General features: G+C 39.5%; 1 protein-coding gene across 4 annotated transcripts in view; it reads left to right on the top strand.

Annotated features, from left to right (window-relative positions):
• Positions 1–586: 586 nt before the first annotated feature.
• Positions 587–18,921, top strand: part of LOC125455634 (neuronal PAS domain-containing protein 3) — a 1,150,912-nt gene continuing 1,132,577 nt past the window's right edge. Inside the window, exons 1-3 of one of the 4 annotated variants that reach the window (XM_048537891.2) lie at positions 587–633; positions 1,238–1,450; positions 5,420–5,458. In XM_048537891.2, coding sequence (XP_048393848.1) covers positions 611–633; positions 1,238–1,450; positions 5,420–5,458 — 275 coding nt within the window. In that variant the 5' untranslated portion in view covers positions 587–610. Of the gene's footprint in view, positions 634–1,237; positions 1,451–3,954; positions 4,458–5,419; positions 5,459–18,921 lie in introns of those variants that run through there. The other 3 variants (XM_048537892.2, XM_048537893.2, XM_048537894.2) reach the window with 3 other exon arrangements.

Here is an 18,921-nt window from a genome sequence, read left to right as displayed (position 1 = left end):
CGAAAAGCAGTGTTCAGCGCATGCGGGAGCGGCTTACGATTTGGTTTCAGTGATGATTAAAAACCTTATAATAAAACCATTCAGAAATAAGGCAGAGACGCGTTTTACTGAAGATAGCCTTTCCCTGTATCTCTCCCGTGAACAGTTTCCTTTCTTGATCATTCTTGCGAGATTTTGATCGTTGTTGTGGAGCAGTTTGGGCGCTTATTGCCAATCACACAGCCTGGATACGTGAATTACATATTGTTTCACATGGCTATAAATACCGTTTTAGTACAGACCACTCGGCCAATTGTTGAAACTCTGTACCTCCAATCGCAAATGGACACAATGCCAAATGTATGTTCTATATTCCTGCCATATTGTGGACGGTCAGATAGTGTTTTGTTTATTTACTGTTTTCTAATGTACGAGGAGTCGAGCTCCGGCTCTGACAGGTGGCGACTGTGCGGGAACAGTCGGCGCGCGCACGCCATTGATTGACAGGCAGAGACGAGCGTCCCTCGGGGCAATCACTCAGCAAAAGCTGCAATAGAAAACCCCGGAGCTGTCTCATCTCAGTAGTGGTCGGTGCGTTCAAATAATTTGGTATTTTGGACTGGACAGTAACATGTGTATAAATCACATATATAGGTATTTAAGAAAAATCGTTAAATTATTTTTAAAATTATTGTATAGGCTTCAGTTATCTGTGCACCGTGCGCCAGGGAGCAACGAATGGTCTCCTACGTAAGGACTGACAATGGTGAAGGCATTTTTGCTGTGGCTTCTGCTGCGCACAGTACTGGCTCGTGCCGTCCCGAATATTTAGCATCTCGAGCTCTATTCTCTGACCGTCCAGATCTAACGGTCGCAGCGGGCGCGCATCCGCTCCCCCCCACCCCTTCGAAGGATGGGCGGGCGCCGGGCCCCAGTGAGTGATATGATTGGTCACGATGCGTCGCGCGCCAGAATCGCTATTAAGTGAGAGCGAACCAGCGCCGCGAGGTGCTCGGCTCTGGTTCAGGGGCAACTTGGTCTTTACTTTCTCCGGGCAAATTGCAGCAAGTTAGACAGCCCGATTCCACCCCCCGCCCCTTCCACTAGCCACAGAGTCTGTATACCTGTCCTCTTCATCCCCATGTCTAGCTGTCTGCGTCACTTAAATAGGGAAATAAAGAAGGAGATAAAGGGCAGCCCACCCTCACGGCGTGGAAGTTATCACTAATGGGACTGAAGTTCAATTTACTGCTCAAAGGAAAATTGCAGCTCAGTCAGAAGCAATCGTGGAGCTGGTCGTTGGTGATCCTAGCGCGGGGATGATTAGGATTTTCCCGGATTTCAGCGTACAAGTAACGGCAGCAACTGGTGGAGGAGGCGGCGCGGTTACTGCTGCACCTGGTGTTGGGCGAACTGCTGCCGCTGCAAATGGGACGCCCCAGAACGTAGGGCTCACCACCTACCAGCAACGGTAAGTGTCCTACTGCTTGTAGCCAGCAAGATAACTTCACACTGTTACTATTTCAGCTCACACACACAGGCTTCAACTGCCTATACCTCCCACTTTCTTCTCTGCTTAATGTTGACAGCCACCTCTAGGTCATGGGATGGGGTTAAGGGTGGTTAAAACATCATCTTTGATTAAATTGTTAGTCACATATTTCTATATTAAGCCATGCACGAAAGTTAATGTTTAAACATTACTTCCAACATGCGGTGAAAACGGGGTTGTGCGTTGGAGACGTGCCATCCACAGTCGGAGGAAGTGTGGACACTTTCGCAAACATTGACCGCGTGAGAAACGTTTATATTTTCTGGGGTGGAAAACGAAAGCGTTTACGAAAATATCCCTAGTACATCAGTAGATGATAACGAACGCAGATACTCGGAAAGCCGCACTAGACAAAATATTGCGGAAGTTAAAGTGCAGTTTCTCGTAAATATTTAAATAGGTTCAAACCTATTCAGAGAAATCTGTGTCAAGCATCTGCAATAAACAAAGTAATACAGACTTTATAGCTTCAGTCCAATGATCTCCAAGCGCGTAATTTATCTGCATGCATTTCCTCATTAAATACAAAAGCGCAAGTTTCACATTCAGTCATTAGGGCTATGATTTTTTTGTGAGGGAGAGGGAGGGGTGTCAGAATAGATTTCTTTAATATGTGTTCTTTTAATGAGCAATAGCCTATATTAATAATACTGACATAGTAACAATATTTATATTTAAACGTTGCGAGCATTTCTCAGCGCCTGTTTTGGAATCACGCATAGTTTGGTACTAAAGCATAGTTTATAGGAATGTTGCAATAAATGTAAATAAACAATATTGTGTATTAGATGTACAGACAAGTTTCGAATGTAAATATTTCATCCTGTGGATACAGCTAAATTCGTGGTTAAATATATTGCTAATAAAATGTCTGCAGATAAATGTTATACTTTTCTGGAGAACAATTGAATGATAATACAACATTAGTTAGTGTTTATAATTGGACAATGGATACACAGTAAAATAAACTTCAAAAACACTCAAGAGTTTGTCAATAATTAAATTAGTAATTTTTATGGAACAAAATAATACAATTACTAGATTATTAAAACAAAATTTAGTTGAACAAGTCAGTCTATTCAGTACTAAACGTGTACCATTCCTTTTATTAAAGTGTCAGCGACAAAATTCTTAATCCATAGCATAATGCCGTGGGTTCAATTTCACTGACGACAAAAACAAACATTACAGTAACACTTCATTTATTTTATTAAGAAACAAACCGAATTGCTCACAAATAACAAAAAGAAGTTATTTTTGTAATTTGTGAGCAATCTGGTTTGATTTTTTCTCCCCATTTGGATTTCTAAACTGCTTTTACGAAATAAACCGTAGAACCTGAGAAATCCTAGAACCTGAGAAATCCTGGAATTCCCCTCTCGCGTATAAGTTTTGTTTCACATGAACGTTAAATACGAGACTCCTATCTGACTGAACTAAATCTCTTAATACGGTATAACTTGGGTTGTGCATTGCACCGCCACCATTGCATAGATCAGCTACCCTTAAATTACTGAAATCAACGCACCGTGTTGCAACAGATTCGACTTAACCTTGTGTTGATCCCATGATCGATGCATGTGTAAAACATACAATAAATCTCAAAGCATTTTTAAAATCAGAGCCTGTTTGTTTTCCGAATTCATCACCGATTTACATATTATGTGATGAAAACCTGTTACTTCAATCTGAATGTCAGATATAATTGCTTTCCGTAATATTTTTCTGTATAAATGTTGAATCTGTGAAATTATACTTTAACATTAACAGCTGTTACGTCTTTTGAAAACGGCATGCGATTAAAAACGCATTTCAAATAGCCCGGCATGTTGAAATAAAAACAAAATATTCTAGGTTTTTGTGCGATTAACTAACACTGTACAGTATTACTTTATATTTCCACCGAAAACATTGTGGAATTTCGCACATAGATTTATAACAATTGGAATATCAGTCTGGTGTCTAAACAAGTTACCCAAACATGCTGCAGAATATCTTGTTAGATAAATATTTTGCAGAAAGAGCAGTCGTGGTTATCTCCAATTTAAACGATTGTTTCCCTTTGTCTTTGTAAATTCCTGCGAACAGGAAAGACAGATTTAAGTAATGATAACGATAACATGCTAGTAACTAAGTTCGTTTGGAGCCTAGCAATAATCATTGGGACGTATGCCAAGAGGCTTAGGTGACATTTCCACGCTGAATGGTGCTTATATGATGAAGGATTATAGATTTTCCCCCAAAATAAGACGATTAGTATTTTAACTGTCACGTATCTCTTTAATTTTATACATCAAATGGAAACCTTTAAATCCATTTGATAAGATCCCATCAATATGGGGTGGAATTATATCAAATCTGTTATTCCCATAAAGTGAATGAAACAGCAACTGAGTGGCGTAGTTGCGCCAGTTACAGTAATGTGTCCCTGGGAAAGAGAGCGAGCGAAAGACGGGCAGCGAAACAGCACAGAGAGATGCAGTAAGACTTTCTCTTGCGATGGAAATCGAAGCTCCCCGGAAAAGTGCAATGGTGTGATGGTGCGAGTCGCTGTTCGTGGATTCACACCTGCAGCTTTAATACCATGGAATGTCTCTGGGATTATCTGAGGTGCAGCCAAGGCTCTCTTTACTTTTCTTGGCATTCTGGTTGGCCCTGACTCCAGCTCTGCATACAGCGCTTCTGACTTCTCTCTGATGGCTAGTAATTCCGGAGCCAGACTGTTGGACTGGACTTACCCGTAACTCCGCAATGGCTTTCCTCAAATAGTATTCGTGTCTTCCCCGCTATACCACCGGGCCGCAGCTCGTTTTTAAAAAAGCAAAACAAAAATCAAACAACAACAAAATACAGCAAAGTAACGGCTGACGAGAAAAATGGCGCCCACCAAGCAAGGCTTCCAGCACGACCCTTCAAGACGTGAACGGTAACGACAGTTGTTTTTGTGGCGTGTTTCTGAGTATTTTTTTGTTGCCATGATACTTTGTTGGGAGTTTGCCTTTAACCTTCCAGTTGCTGCTGAGTGCCACCGCAACCTCACCCCCACCTTCGCGATATTCAGGAGCCGGGGTAAGTGGCAGGGTTTGAAAGCCGCAGCCTCGCCCCCCACCCTCCCACCCCCCCGTCAGGATTCGTTCCACGAAGAACCACATTCTCACTCAAAGCTTTACCTGTTCCACTTCAATTTCTACAAGACATTAAGAAAGCGGACTGTTTCATTTCCTAAGCTCCCCTCGTTACATTGCAGAGAGAAGGCCTATGACATTATATTACAGAGGCCACCATTGCTGTACCGCTCGGTGCTCACTAGGCCAAACTGGAGAGAAGCTTTCTTTGACAGGAGCTGTTGTAATAGGGTTGTATGAGGCTAGGGTTAATGTTATATTTGCATAAACCAACAGGAAGTAGTTCTGAACCGCAAAATTAACACGCTAACAAAACACAAACTAAACAGGAACATTCAATATAAAAATTATTAACAGGAATCTTTTTAAAAAAGGGTAATCAGCCAACATTTAAATAGTCCTAAACTTTTAAAATGTCACCCAATTTTTTTGGTGGTTGGACGACTAGGAAATATATTAAGTAACATACAATAATGGAAGTTTTTTTTAGAAAATGAAGCAGTAAAATTTAACAATAAACTGGGGCCACAACAAATTAAAGCAAATTTTTAAATTTACGATGCACAGAATATTCTTAAATTTAATCTGATACTGAGATGTAATCATGTCACTAAGGAGAAGGAGATTAAACATTTGGTCGGTTTCAAGAGGAAATTTATGTGGGTTGTTCATTCATTTATTCAAATATTGTCATACAATGTACTAGCAGTAGCCCTTCTGAAGAACTCAAAGTGTTTCTGTTAATTTTTTCTGCTTTATTCAGAGGACCTTCATTCTGCTACCAAGCTTCAGTCATGCCAAGGTATGAAATGTATGGTTATTGGAGGATTTATTTAAGATGAAAAGAGTCAACATCACAGAAATACAACATATATACCTGATTCTTTAGATCCCCATTTTGAATTGAAAGTACTGTGATTTCAGATAATTCTTGAAATCTTAATTTCATTCCTGTTTCAAGTATCAAAAAGTTGAAATACCTCTGTATAAAATCAACTTAAATAGTTTTTTGTGATTTAAGTTTAGGAGGCTCATCAGAGAGTGAGAAAAGATGGCGAGACCATCAATGAGTTTTTGTTAATGGCAAGTGGGTATAAAGTCAGAAACAAACAAAAACAGTAAAATATTGCGATTGACAAATTCCTACTGTATATGTACATTCTGAACACTCTCAAATCCTGTTGTGATAGACAGATGTGTAAGTTTTAATGCACCATTTAATGCTTTATTGAGACTTTGATAAAGGCTCAGATTGACAGTAAGAACTTAAAGTTGCCTATTCCAGATGTGCATTTTTTTTTCTTCCTCCGCTGAAGCACTATTATTGTCAGTGCTTTCATAGTAAGATAGCCTTAGTAATCTTCCAGACTGGAGCACAGAATTATGTTTTTAAGCCATTCTGGGAATTTATCAGAGATTGGAATCTTCAAGATGGAATTAATTTTGAGGAGAAACTTCACAGCTTGTGCATAAGTGCTTTCTTTATCGCCAGTCTCCATTTGGTATTCTGAGAGGGTAAATCAAAGAGTGTGATTTGTTATTCTACTCGATTTGAGAGTGGAACTAAATAACACTTCGTCTAAAAATTTGATAGAAGTTGTTGGAGGATATATTTAATTTGATGCTTCTTAATAGATTCTGATTTCTTTGCAACAGTGTTGTCATTTTAGAAGCTGGTTTGAATGATTCTGCTCATCAGGCTGTGGAGATGTAATTACTCAAAATGAAATGGGCTGGACTGGGATCACAAAGTTGGTAGTAGCTATATCATTCAGTATTTGATTGTGGTATGGTACCCATAGGAGAAAAAAGAGCAAGTGAATTTGTTTGCTTTGTCTTTTTGTTTTCCTCTGTATTTGTATTACTGGGGGATAGTTATCTTAATTTCTAATTCTTGAAAACGTCATATTTGATCAAGCAATTGCATTGTGACTACATTATAATGTTTTTGGTGGTCTTAGCAGAGACAGTTATTGCACTGTTGATTTCTGTGATGAGTCTATTGGATATTTTGGTTTAACTGTTACTTACACTTTAATGTCTGAGCTGCCAATAATTGGGTAATTTCTTTTTGACAAATTCTGTTGTAGAACAGATTCCAAGCAAATCTAAAACTGAGATGTTAAATGCTATTTAAATAGCATTTTGGATAATATAAGTGAGATGCATTTTATCAAAGCTTTTTGTCTTTCAATCAACAGGACAAACTGTAATTTCTGAGTGCAAGATGAAAATCTTTGATTAAGCGTGTTTCTTTTCAGAATTCTCTAGATCTGTACTACCAAATGATTACAATAGAAGTAGTAGTTGGAACTTCACAGCCATTGGAGAGTTATTGGACTGTTGATGGAAATGTGAAATAAGATCATTTGATATATTTTTCAAACATGCAATGTATGGATTGTGTAATTATGGGTAAATACAGTTTTGCCTTCAGTAAAGTTATGTTTCACTGTATCATAAAGAAAATTATGTTGGCTTTCTTGTGTTGTTAATGTTGTTTTAAAGAATTATTGCACAAAACCAGAAGTTGCTGGAAAAGCTGAGCAGGTCTGGCAGCACCTGTGAAGGAAAAGTCAGAATTAACATTTCAGGTCTGGTGACCCTTCCTCAGCACCAGACCAGAAACGTCAACTTTTGATTTTTTTCCTTTCCAGATGCTGCCAGACCTGCTGAGCTTTTCCAGCAACTTCTGGTTTTGTTCCTGATTTATAGAATCTGCAGCTCTTTCGGTTTTTAAAGAATTATTATCTGTCTGGCAATTTGTTTGAATCAAGCAACAATGCCCTTTCAAAGTTAGATTTTAAAACTTTTGTTTCTAAAATTTGCTTGCCAGAAAAGAGCATTTCTATAAGGCTGTTTACTGAGTTTTATACATTTTAAATGACAAGAAAAGACATAAATCTCTTCTAATATAACAGAAACATGGCATATCCTTTTGTACAGAGTTTTTTTAAGTATTTCTTTTATTCTTGAATTGTGCATCAAAAGAAAACCTGGAAGATTCTGTGGGAACTGGAGGAAAGTAGTAAAATTTAATAGGTGAAATAAGAACAAAAGTAACATCATGTAACATCATGCAACTAATAGCAGTTAATTTGAGATATTCTGTATTGGATTAAAAAAAATTTCAAATGGCCCAACACTTCAGATTGTTTAGGTTATTTAACATTAACATTGATCTAGCAAAGTACATTCATTCCTCCGTATCCGTGGACCCATAAAATTGACTTCACTGATTTGCGCCGAGAAAGTAACCAATTATTTAAAATTTGCAGGCAAAACCCCTTTGACCACTTTAACTTGCATGGCAATCATGAGCTTGCTCTCACATCTGTGCTATGATGGCTCCTAAGCGAAGTGGTAGTACTAGCTTGCCAAAGTTCAAGAAGGTGATGATGAAAGGTTAGTGAGGTGATTAAAGTGTTGTATAAATTTTAAATTGGTATGTTGGCTATAGGCTGACTTCAGCCTCAATGAGACTACCATTTGGCCAATCAAGTGCAAAGAGGCCATAATAAGAAAAGTTGTGAAGGAATCTGCTCCTCCAAGTGGCATGGGATGTCCACTATGAAATGATAGTAAAGAGGCTTAATTTGTGGATCAAGGTGGTGGCGACAGAAAATAAGGTTGTAGTGCATGGTTAAACCCTGCAGCAGCAAGCGCTGCATATCTATAAGCACCAGACAAAAGACGTGCAGGATGTCAAGCCTTTTCCAGCCAGTAAGGGGGAAGATTTACAAATCTTTATGGCCTTCATAATGTCAAGCTGTGTGTGGAGGCTGGTTCCACTGGCCGGAGGCTGCCACTGCTTTCGTGCCAATGTTCCTCAAGCTGGTTGTGGAGAAGGGATATAGGAGCAAACAGGTAGGCAAAACCAGCCTTTTCTACAAGCAAATGGGGTCCCACACATACATCACCAAGCAAGTCACCAAAGCTCGAGCATTCAAGGCTTTGAAGAATTGTGCTGTGTTGCTGATTGCTGCCAACAATAGGAGAGACTGCAAGTGAAAGCCACTGATGGTATCCTGGACTTGAGAACCCATGCATCTGAAGGGGAAGAACAAGAACGGGTTACCTGCATTTTGGAGGTCTAGTGAGAAGGTTTGGATGTTTTACTTGTATTTTCTGGAATTGGTTTAACAACTGTTTCATCCTCAGTCAAGCAAGCTTTCCAGTCAGAACCTCACCTTCTCGTCCTTGGCAATGCAGCCTGTCATGATAAGGATCAGATACAGAGTGCCCACTCCAATTCTCTTACTCCCATCCAACACCTCGTTGATTCAGTTGTTTGACCAGGCCATCATCAAGGTGTTCAACAGCTACTACACCCAGAGCCTGTACAGGACTACCTGCCAAGCCATATTGACAGATGAAAACCTGACTATGATAGACTTTTGGAAGCAGCTGAACATCTATGATGTCATTGAATTGTCCCCGTTGCTTGGGAACAGAAACACAGTCCACCATTAACAACTGCTGGAAGAAGGTCTGCTCTCACTTGTGTGACTAACTTTTGAAAGCTTCCCCAGCCTTGGTGTCATCAAAACCACCCATCGTTTGCCCATTGAAATCAGAAGGGAAATCTTCAAAGACATGAGTGAGGACGAAGTCAAGGACATGCTGAACCAAATAGTTGAAGAACCTACAAATGAGGAGTTGGATGAGATGGCTAATGAGGGGCTGAACGATGGTGACCATGATGATGACATTGAAGATCTCTCTGTGGTCCAGCCACTTATTTCAGCAAAGCAAATATCCCTATTTAACACCAACAACAACATCCACAGGGAGCTAAAAGAATCTCATCCCATAGTTGAACAGAGACCAGTCAAGGCAGCAAGTCTCCTTTACTTTGACCTCCTCAAGTATATACACTGGCAAGCATGACAAACTACACTGACACAGTTCTTCTGATTGTTGCGGTACACAGCTCTTGTCCTCAGCCCCACATGAGCAAGGCCATAGGTAATCAGGAAGATTAATATGTAGAGAAAAACCTTTGAAGACATCTGCTAGATGGAGGTAGAGGTGGAGGGTGCATCATTAGGGGAGGAGGCACGAATGTACTGTCCTCCCCTCTCCCACGTCCAGTAATCACCCACAATCTCCTGTAACAATGTTCGGTCCCTGTGTGGAGAACTTCTTATGTTTGCTATTAAGTTACAATACTCCACAATTGTTTTTAATGTTTTATTTCAGATGTTTCAGTGTTTCTCATATTAACCCTAAAATAATACATGAAAAATCGTTATCTTGAGATCTGGGACCCCAATCTATTTTTACCATAATAATTAAGGTTCACTTTCCCGATTCATCATTTGCAATGGGTTTCAGGAACGGAATCCATGCAGATTCTGAAAAATGACTGTAAATCCAGGCAAAACTAGCAAAGAGTTGTTGGCTAAATCTGCCTCATTGTGGGATCAGGTGGCACAGGACCATGTCTTCCCTCTGGGCCAGAGGGCCTCAAGTACCACCTGTCCCAGATATGTATTGTAACATACATGAATTCGTTAGTTAAAAGTATATGCACTGAATTTCCAGGCTGCTCTGGTGCAGTGATAGTATTCCTACATCTGGAACAGAACGTCAACTCTTACCTGCTGTTGATGAATGTTAGAACATTCCTGAACGGGTTGATTTTAAAATATCTAAATTCACCAAATTAAGGGCTCTTGTGGTGCAGTGGTAATGTCTCTGCTTCTGAGCTAGGAGGCCCAGATTCAAGTCCCACCCACTCTGCAGGTGTGCAATAACATCTCGGTATAGGTTGATTCAAAAATATCTTTTCCTTTGTACCTTCTTTACCATAGTAGGGGTCTCGCGCTCTCTCGCTCGCGCTCTCTCTCCCCATCCACATGAATCTGGACCGGGTGAGAGTTAGATGTAATACACTACCTTTCTATAACCTGTTCATCCTTTGCACTGAGTACAACTCTCTCTCTCCCACACACATGCACACTCTGTCTTTCCACAACGCCCCCCCACCACTCCCAACACTCAGGAATCTATGAGGTGGATTTATATTTGCAGATACATTCTATTTTGTTCAAAAAGCACGCAATTTATTGACGGTCAGTTAGTGTGGCATTTTATAAATTTCTGCTTTAGAAATAAAACCAGTCTGACTCCAAACTAAAACACGAACCGATTCTAAACAAGGCCTCACACCTAACATATATTGTCTGACGTCAAATATCATCTCTTCTATACATTGATAAAAGCTTTAGTTGTCTCAGGACAGTGACTTCAAAGGAACTTGAGTATTTACATATACATGTTAATTAATTTAAAATGTTCCAACTGATTTAAGAATTTAACAGCATCTTAGATGTTTTTTAAATACATCCTCATCAGTGCTGTGACACTTGATCTTTTTCTTGAATTCAGTGTCTGATACTATCTCTCTCACTAACATCTGAAGAAGGAATGAGGCTCTGAAAACTGGGTTTTCAAATAAACCTGTTGGACTAAAACCTGGTGTCATTTCGTTTCTTCTAACCTTGTCCACCCAGTCCAACATTAGCACCTTCACATCAGATGTAAAACAACACATTTGAGTTTCATATTTGGTGAGCATTCAGTGGCGCACTGATTGAAATTTACAAGCTGGCTTGTTGTAAGTGCTACATATTGGACAATTTTATGTTTATTGTTTATTTTTCTATTGTGAGAAGACTAATTTTAGTGACATTTTCTTCTCCCACATATTTGCGGTATTTCAGTGTTCACGAAACTGGTTCAGAGGACTTTGCGTTTATAGGAACAGATGGCTTAATTTAGCTGTATTTTGGTCAACCCACTTTGTACTGGGGTTTGTAATCTTGTTAGCACCTTTAGATTTAATTTTTATATTGTCAGCATCAGACCCTGTGTATGCCTTCCTTTTTGGTAGAAGAGCCTGTATTTAATTTATTAACAAACAGTAGCAACTTGTATAATAATTGTAGCATTATTATACTGTTTTTATGTTCATGTGTTTAGAAGTAATTTATTGATCATGAATAAATTCAGAAATTCAATGCCTGTCATTATAAAAACAACTCTGATAATCATTCCAGAAGAATGGTTGGATGCCGTTTATATTGACCTGAAGTTTTTCTGAACAAACGTGGAATTTGGTGAAGGAATCACATTAAGTGTTAGATGCATGTCTTTCCCACTCTCAAATATTTGTGCAATAAACTGGAATGTGCTGGCAATGTAGTGACAGGTTTAAAGTACAAGCCATGATTAGTGTGTAAATTGTGAAGCAATTTGTGGCAAAGAGAAGATTACCCATGAGTTACAAATCATCATGAATTTCGAGACTAATGACAAATCTGAGGTTAGCTCAGCTATTGTTTCTCAAGTAATTGCTGCCATTGCACATTAACTACCAATTAAATTAATCACAAAGTTAATGATGATACTCAGCAGCATAAGGACTATTTTAATGATGAGATTATGTTCCTGTGTTGTTCAACCTCTCTGGCCCAGAAGGCAAACAATTTAAATTGGAGTCTTAATCATGCAGTTAGTAAATTGTTGTTAGAGATATTTCAATCTGAAATGTGGTCTACATTTTTCACAAGAGGAACAAAACTTTTCAAGTTCACTCTAGATTGAAAAATGTGTAACAGGGTAAGATGTGAGATGTTTAATTCACCAAACGCCCTGGGGCAAAGTGGTTAAGATAAGGGTAGATAGCATAGATATTTATGAATCGACCTGTGCGGGGATGTTAGTATACACCTCTGGACTTGGATCCTCAGCCTCCTGGCCCAGAGTTAGGGTCATTATCAAATGACCCTCTTAACATATGACTGTAGTACTGAAGCATCTGATGGTAAAACATACTTCTCAGAAATAATCTTCAACGCAGCACTAATCCCACATGGGTAGGTGGGACTTCGATCCAGTTCTTCTAGGCTGGAGGTGAGGACACTACCACTGTGTTGTGAAGAACTTGTTTTTATGTTCCCTTTTAATAAAGTACATGAAGGAGCTATTTATTGACATGTTTAAGGTGACAGAAAGCATTGATAGGTCATTTATAGAAAACTAACTGCTTTGTTAGTTTAGGGAGCCAGACTATTTAGGGATCATACCTGGAAGGGTTTCTCCAGACAAAAGGCACTGGAAATTTTGAATCTCTTCCCTCTGCTAAACTGTTAACAGTTAGGCCTCCTATTCGTGTTGCTAGCTTCTCATTGAGATTCTCCATTTTACAAGAGCTAGTTTCTGCCTCTGCATCCCTTTTGTTTTGTTACTGCTGTAATTAGCACACTTATTATTTGTTATCCTGTAACTGTTTCTCCTGCTTTCACCTTATCACCCCTTTCCCTAAACTGAAATTTAAAAAAAAGCCTGTGGCAGGATTGCCTTGGAGTTGTGGCGATTCTGTTCCATGTTTGAAAAAAGGGATGGGAGCCTGGATGCAGAGGTTCTGCTCCCCGCTCCCTCCCACACACTTATGACAGATCATGTTTTTACCAGGGGAACCTAGCCAGGACATGACTTAAACATGTGGGAAACCCAAAAACGATATGGCCTCAACTCTGTTTCAAGCTCAAACGTTCACACGCTTCTGGAGCAGTAATATTATCCAACTGATATTTTAGAGTGGAGTAAAAGCTCAAAGGTGAATAAGGTCTGTGGATCTGTCAAACTGGCAAGTTATTTAAATCCCTGAAACAAAACAGCCTTCATGTGTCTGAGATGAAAATAATTGGTGCTTCAAATTTCAGTTGATGTTTGTCGGCATTACAATTGCTCAACTCCATCCACAACCTGACATTCTCATAATGGAATGAGGGGTGAGGCTGTTTTTTAAATTTACAGCTTGATTGATCATTCAAAATGGTGTAAGGGACTACCAGTCTTTGATGTGGGATTATATTAGTTTTTATATGGGATTAATAAATGTATGAAGGGATTTAAATGTACTATTTAAAATTTTAATAGCAGGAGCTTTTGTTTAATATAGTGAAGTCTGTCTTGGGTATTTCAAACTTTTTTGGTATCTTTCATCTCTGCATGACCTCTAAGATCTGTCCGTATTACATACAGGTATACTGAAGTTGGTTTTAAGGGTGTAAGGGAAAATGGCTGGTGAGAGAGGTGTATGGGCTAACATGAGCTGGCACAAATTTGACATAGGTGCTATGAAGAGCCACAGGGAATAGTGGAGATGTTATGCTGGCACACAGTTAGGATAAGGGGCCATGTAACGAGGTGGAGATGTTGAACTATTTGCATGAAGGGTATGTGGGGTCATTCAAGTGAGTTTTGTCATTGTGAACTTAATTGGTACAGATGGAAAGTGAGTGGTGGTTAAAGGAAGGGTGCGAGCGAAAGGTCAATTCAGTTACAAAACTCTGATAGTTTCACATCACCAATGCAGTCTTTTAAACTGGACTGCAATGAACAGACTTTGAGAAGTCTGTTGCACAGATTTGAAGATGGCATAGGTAGAGGCAGGAGGAAAGGAGTCAAGTTTGCGCCATTAGAATGGGCGAGAATCAAGAACCATTTTAACTCCGATGCCAATAGCCTTTGTTAACGTATAACTTTTATTGCTTAATAAATCATCTTGATTGCACTGCATCAAGTGGCTTATTGCCCAGAATTTTGTTGCCTAATCTTTGAATCTCTGAAATCTCTTGACAGTTTGAAAAAACAAAATGATACAGATTTGGAATATCTGATATATAAACAAAATTTGGAAAATAGGTCCAGCAACAGAAGTGATGCAAAGAACTCTTTGAAGAAAAGTTAGCCAAGGGAGAAAATATTGCTTGATGCAAATTCCAACAAAAAAAATGGAGAAAATATTGAACTTAGTACAGTTAAATCTCCAGGAACTGATAGCATCATAGTCATCGAGTCACACAGATGGAAACTCATAATTCAGTCCAACTTGTCCATGCTGACCAAGTTTCCCAAACTAAACTTGTCCCATTTTCCTGCGTAAAAAAAAATGATAGAACTGCAGATGCTGTAAGCCAGGAAACAAAACGGAATTTGCTGAAAAAGCTCAGCAGGGCTGGCAGCATATACGAAGTTAAAAAAAAAAAGAGTTAACTTTTCTGATCCGGTGACCCTCCTTCAGAGCTGAGTTCTGAGGAAGAACCACCGGACCTGAAATGTTAACTTCATTTTTTCCTTCACAGATGCTGCCAGACCTGCTGAGCTTTTCCAGCAATTTCTGTTTCGTTTCCCCATTTGCCTGCATTTGGTCTCCATCTCTAAATCTTTCCTATTCATGTAACTGTCCAATGTTTAAAAGTGCTGTAAGTGTACCTGCATCTACCACTTCCTCTAGCAGTTTGTTGTACATACAAACCACACTGTGTGAAAAAGTTGCCCCTCAGGTCCCTTTTAAATCTTCCTTCTGTTACCATGAAAATATAATGTCTAGTTTTGAACTCCCTTACCCTGGGGAAAAAGCCTTTGCTATTCATCTTATCTATACCTCTCATGATTTTATAAATGTCTAAAAGGTCAATCCTCAACCTCCTGCACTCCAGTGGCTCCCCGGGTGGGGAGTCCCAAAACTAGAGGGCATAGGTTTAAAGTGACAGGAGACAGATTTAAGAGACCCAAGAGGCAACTTTCTCATGTGGGTGGTATGAGTATGGGGTGAGCTGTCAGTGGAAATGGTGGAGGCTGGTCAAATTACAACATAAAATGCATCTGGAAGAACAGGAAGGGTTTAGAGGGACATGAACCAAATGCTGGCATCTGGGACAAGATTGATTTTGGATATCTGTATGGCATGGATGAGGTAGAGCGAAGGTTCTGTTTCCATGCTGAATAGCTCTGATTTTCCCCATAACCCAAACCCCCTACTCCTGGTAACATCCTCATAATTTTTTTTCTGCAGCCTCCCTCTTCAGAATGCTTTGCACCAGGGAGGCAACATACCTTTCTGGAGTCTCCTTTGCAGAAACACCAGTTTGTTCCCTTTACTAATGAATCCCTACTACTATTGTCTTGCGACTCTTCATCCTCCCCTCGAGCAGCAAATCCATCTGCAAATATCTGTTGGAGTGGGGAATCATACAGGATTGTCTTGCACCATCTGACTTTCTCTGCATTTTGGTCTTTACCTGCATTACATCCTCCTCACTGAATGTGTGGTCCATAATAATCTCAACATTACACATGCTCCACAGTATAACCATCAGCCGCTCCAGTTCCAAAACGAAGTTAGGCAGTAGCTGCAACCAAACACACTTCCTGCACACATGGTCACCATGGACACTGAAAGTATCCATGATTGACTCTTAGTACAGGAGGAGCATATCACAAGCGCAAGGTCTGCTGCCATGGATCCCCTTTAGATTAAGCTCTTCATTTACTCCTTTTAAAAGAATGTTAATTATGCCAGGGCTCTTTTTATATTCCGAACACTCCCACTACCATTTCGAGCCCTTGCCTAATTTTATTTAAGCGACTCAATACAGCAGTTCAATTAGTGGAACAAGTAGAAGTAGAACTATTCACCTGACCAGTTGCTATCTAATTTAGAGCTATTTAAAGATACACCCTATCCTATTGTTTGGAAGGTGGCTTTTTGGGCAATAGGAACAGAAGCCAACTCCATTTCACCATAGATAGATTTGCTGCTGGAGAGGAGGGAGAAGAGTGACAGGACAATAGTAATAGGTATTCATTAGGAAAGGGAACAAACTGGTGTTTCTGCAAAGGAGATTCCAGAATGGTATGTTGCCTCCCTGGTGCCAGCATTATTGATGCCTCAGGTTGCAAAGCATTCTGAAGAAGGAGGCTGTAGGAAAAAAAAAATGAGGATGTTACCAGGACTGGGGGCTTTGACTTATAGGGAGTATCATGGAGCTATTTAGCATGGAGACAGCACCTTCGCTCTAACTCATCCATGCCATACAGATATCCACTCATGCATTGAATTAGCGACTTTCACTACCTGATACTGAGCTCACTGCACTGCTTTATACTGAGTTGCTACCAGTTCATTTCACTGCAATACTGATTTGCTGCACAAACCTCCCAGACTACACACCGATTATATGTTCTGGTAATTAATCTATTTTTCATGGCAAGAATGTAGTTACTTGTTTTTTTTTCCTTCTTCCAGTGGCCTTTTTACTGAAGTAATGGAATGATATTCAAAAATCAAGGGCTCAATTCCTGGGTTTCACAGATTATGACTAACAGATTGGCAATTTCTTTACCCACTTCTTGGAGAGGGTGCAGAAAAGATAGCGGTTATTGCTACTGATAATGTATTAGGGCCTGTACCACCTACTGAAGTAAAGCAGAGGGATGAGGTCCTAATTAAGCACAAGCTCAGTCTTGGGAGGTAGAATGTAAATTAGAAAGGAGGATATCAAATGCTAGAATTGCTACCAGTGCGTCAGGCTAGAAATAAAAGGTTCCAATCAGATGAATACATAGCTGAAGAAATGGTGTAGTGGGAGGACTTGAGAGCTTTGCGGAAGATGCGACTAGTACAAACAGGGTAGGTTGTAACTGGGCAGGAGCAGTAACAATGTCTTCGGGTTGAGTGATGTTTGCTAGTGCTATCGGGTAGTGTTTAATCTAGAATGATGGTAGCAGGAAACTTGAGCAGGGAGACAGGAGAAAATGAGGATAGAAATGCAAGGCAGAAAATTAAGAAGCAAAAAGTGGAAGGCAGAAATTAAGGGGAAAAAAATGGACCATAGTGTGAAATAGAGCTAAAATAACTGACCAGGTTAGAAGGATAAGTCTGAAGGCATTGTGGGTTAAAACATGGAGCATTTGCAATAAGGTAAATGGATTAACAGCACAAGTAAATATTGATGGGTATGATGTAGGTACAGTTATGCAGGATTACCAAGAGTGAGAACTGAACATCAAGGCATATTCAATATTTAGGAAGGACGTAGACGGAAAGAAGGTGGTTTAGCATTGTTAGTAAAGGAGTCTTTCAATGCAGTAGTGAGGAACGATATTGGCTCAGAAGAGTATGATTGAAATCTGTTCGGGTAGAGATAAGAATCATCAAGTAGAAGTTTATAAGCCCCCCAAACTGTAGCAGTTTGGAAAAGCATTATAAATGAGATTGAAGATGCACGTGTTAAGGGAATTGCTGCAATCGTGGGTGACTTTAAACCTACCTGTGCAATAAACCACCCTAGCAATAATGCTGTGGAAAAATATTCTCTGGAGTGTATACATGAATTTTTTTGATGGATATTTTGAGGTACCAACTAGACAGTATGTTATCCTAGACTGGGTATTGCGTAGTGAGAGAGAACTAATTAACATTGTTGGAGAGGAGCAACCGTAAAATGATAGCATTGTTGATTAAGGTAGAGAGTGAAGAATTCACATCTGAAATTAGGACTTTGAATCTAAATAAAGGGACCTGTGAGGTCTGAGGCACAAATTGGTTATGATAGATCGGGAAACCTAACTGAAAGGATGGCAGTGGAAAGGCAGTGGTTAATATTTAAGGAGCGTATGCATAAAGCCCAACACTTATTAATCTTGATCTGGTGAAATATTTAAAACAAAAATATCTTGACCATGGCTTACGAAAGAAATTAGTGACAGTATTGGATCCAAAAAAGAGACATATAAACTTGCCAGAAAGATGTAGCAAGCCTGATGACAGGGACCAGTTCAAGATTCAGCAAAAGAGGACAAAAAGATTGCTCAAGGGGGTGAAATAGAATATGAGACTTAAACATATCATGAATAAAACTGACTGTAAAAAGTCCTATAAATATGTGAAGGGAAAAAGATTAGTGAGGATAAATGTTGATTCTGTACAGTCAGAGATCAGGGAAATAATAACGAGAACAAAGATATGGCTGAAGAATTAAGCACATGGTTTGGTTCTGGGCACAAATAATTTCCCAGAAATGTTGGAGTACCAAGAGGGAGGAATTGTGGGGTAAAAATATGAGCAGTAATAAAACAAAGGGTACAAGACAATTTAATGGGTTAAAGGCTGACAGATCCCTAGGGTCCGATAATATGTTACCAGTGTACTAAAGGAAGAGACCTTGGAAATTTTGGATGCATTAGTGATCAAATTCCAAAATTTTATAGACCTTGGAGCAGTTTCTGCAGATTAGAGTGGTTTTAAATCCTCAGAGTCCCACTGTCACCTCAGACCGAGATGGCACACGTATCATTAAACTGCTTGCAACAGGCCTGCACTAAGTTGGGGGGAGAAAACAGGAGTGACATAACTGAAAATCAGTGAATTTATTGGCTGGTATTGACCTTCCCTTCTTGATTATCTCT

This window comes from Stegostoma tigrinum, chromosome 10 (genome assembly GCF_030684315.1).
Source record: "Stegostoma tigrinum isolate sSteTig4 chromosome 10, sSteTig4.hap1, whole genome shotgun sequence".
Classification (NCBI taxonomy): domain Eukaryota; kingdom Metazoa; phylum Chordata; class Chondrichthyes; order Orectolobiformes; family Stegostomatidae; genus Stegostoma; species Stegostoma tigrinum.
The sequence above is the reverse complement of the archived record's forward strand: the minus strand, read 5'-3'. Positions and strand labels throughout refer to the sequence as shown.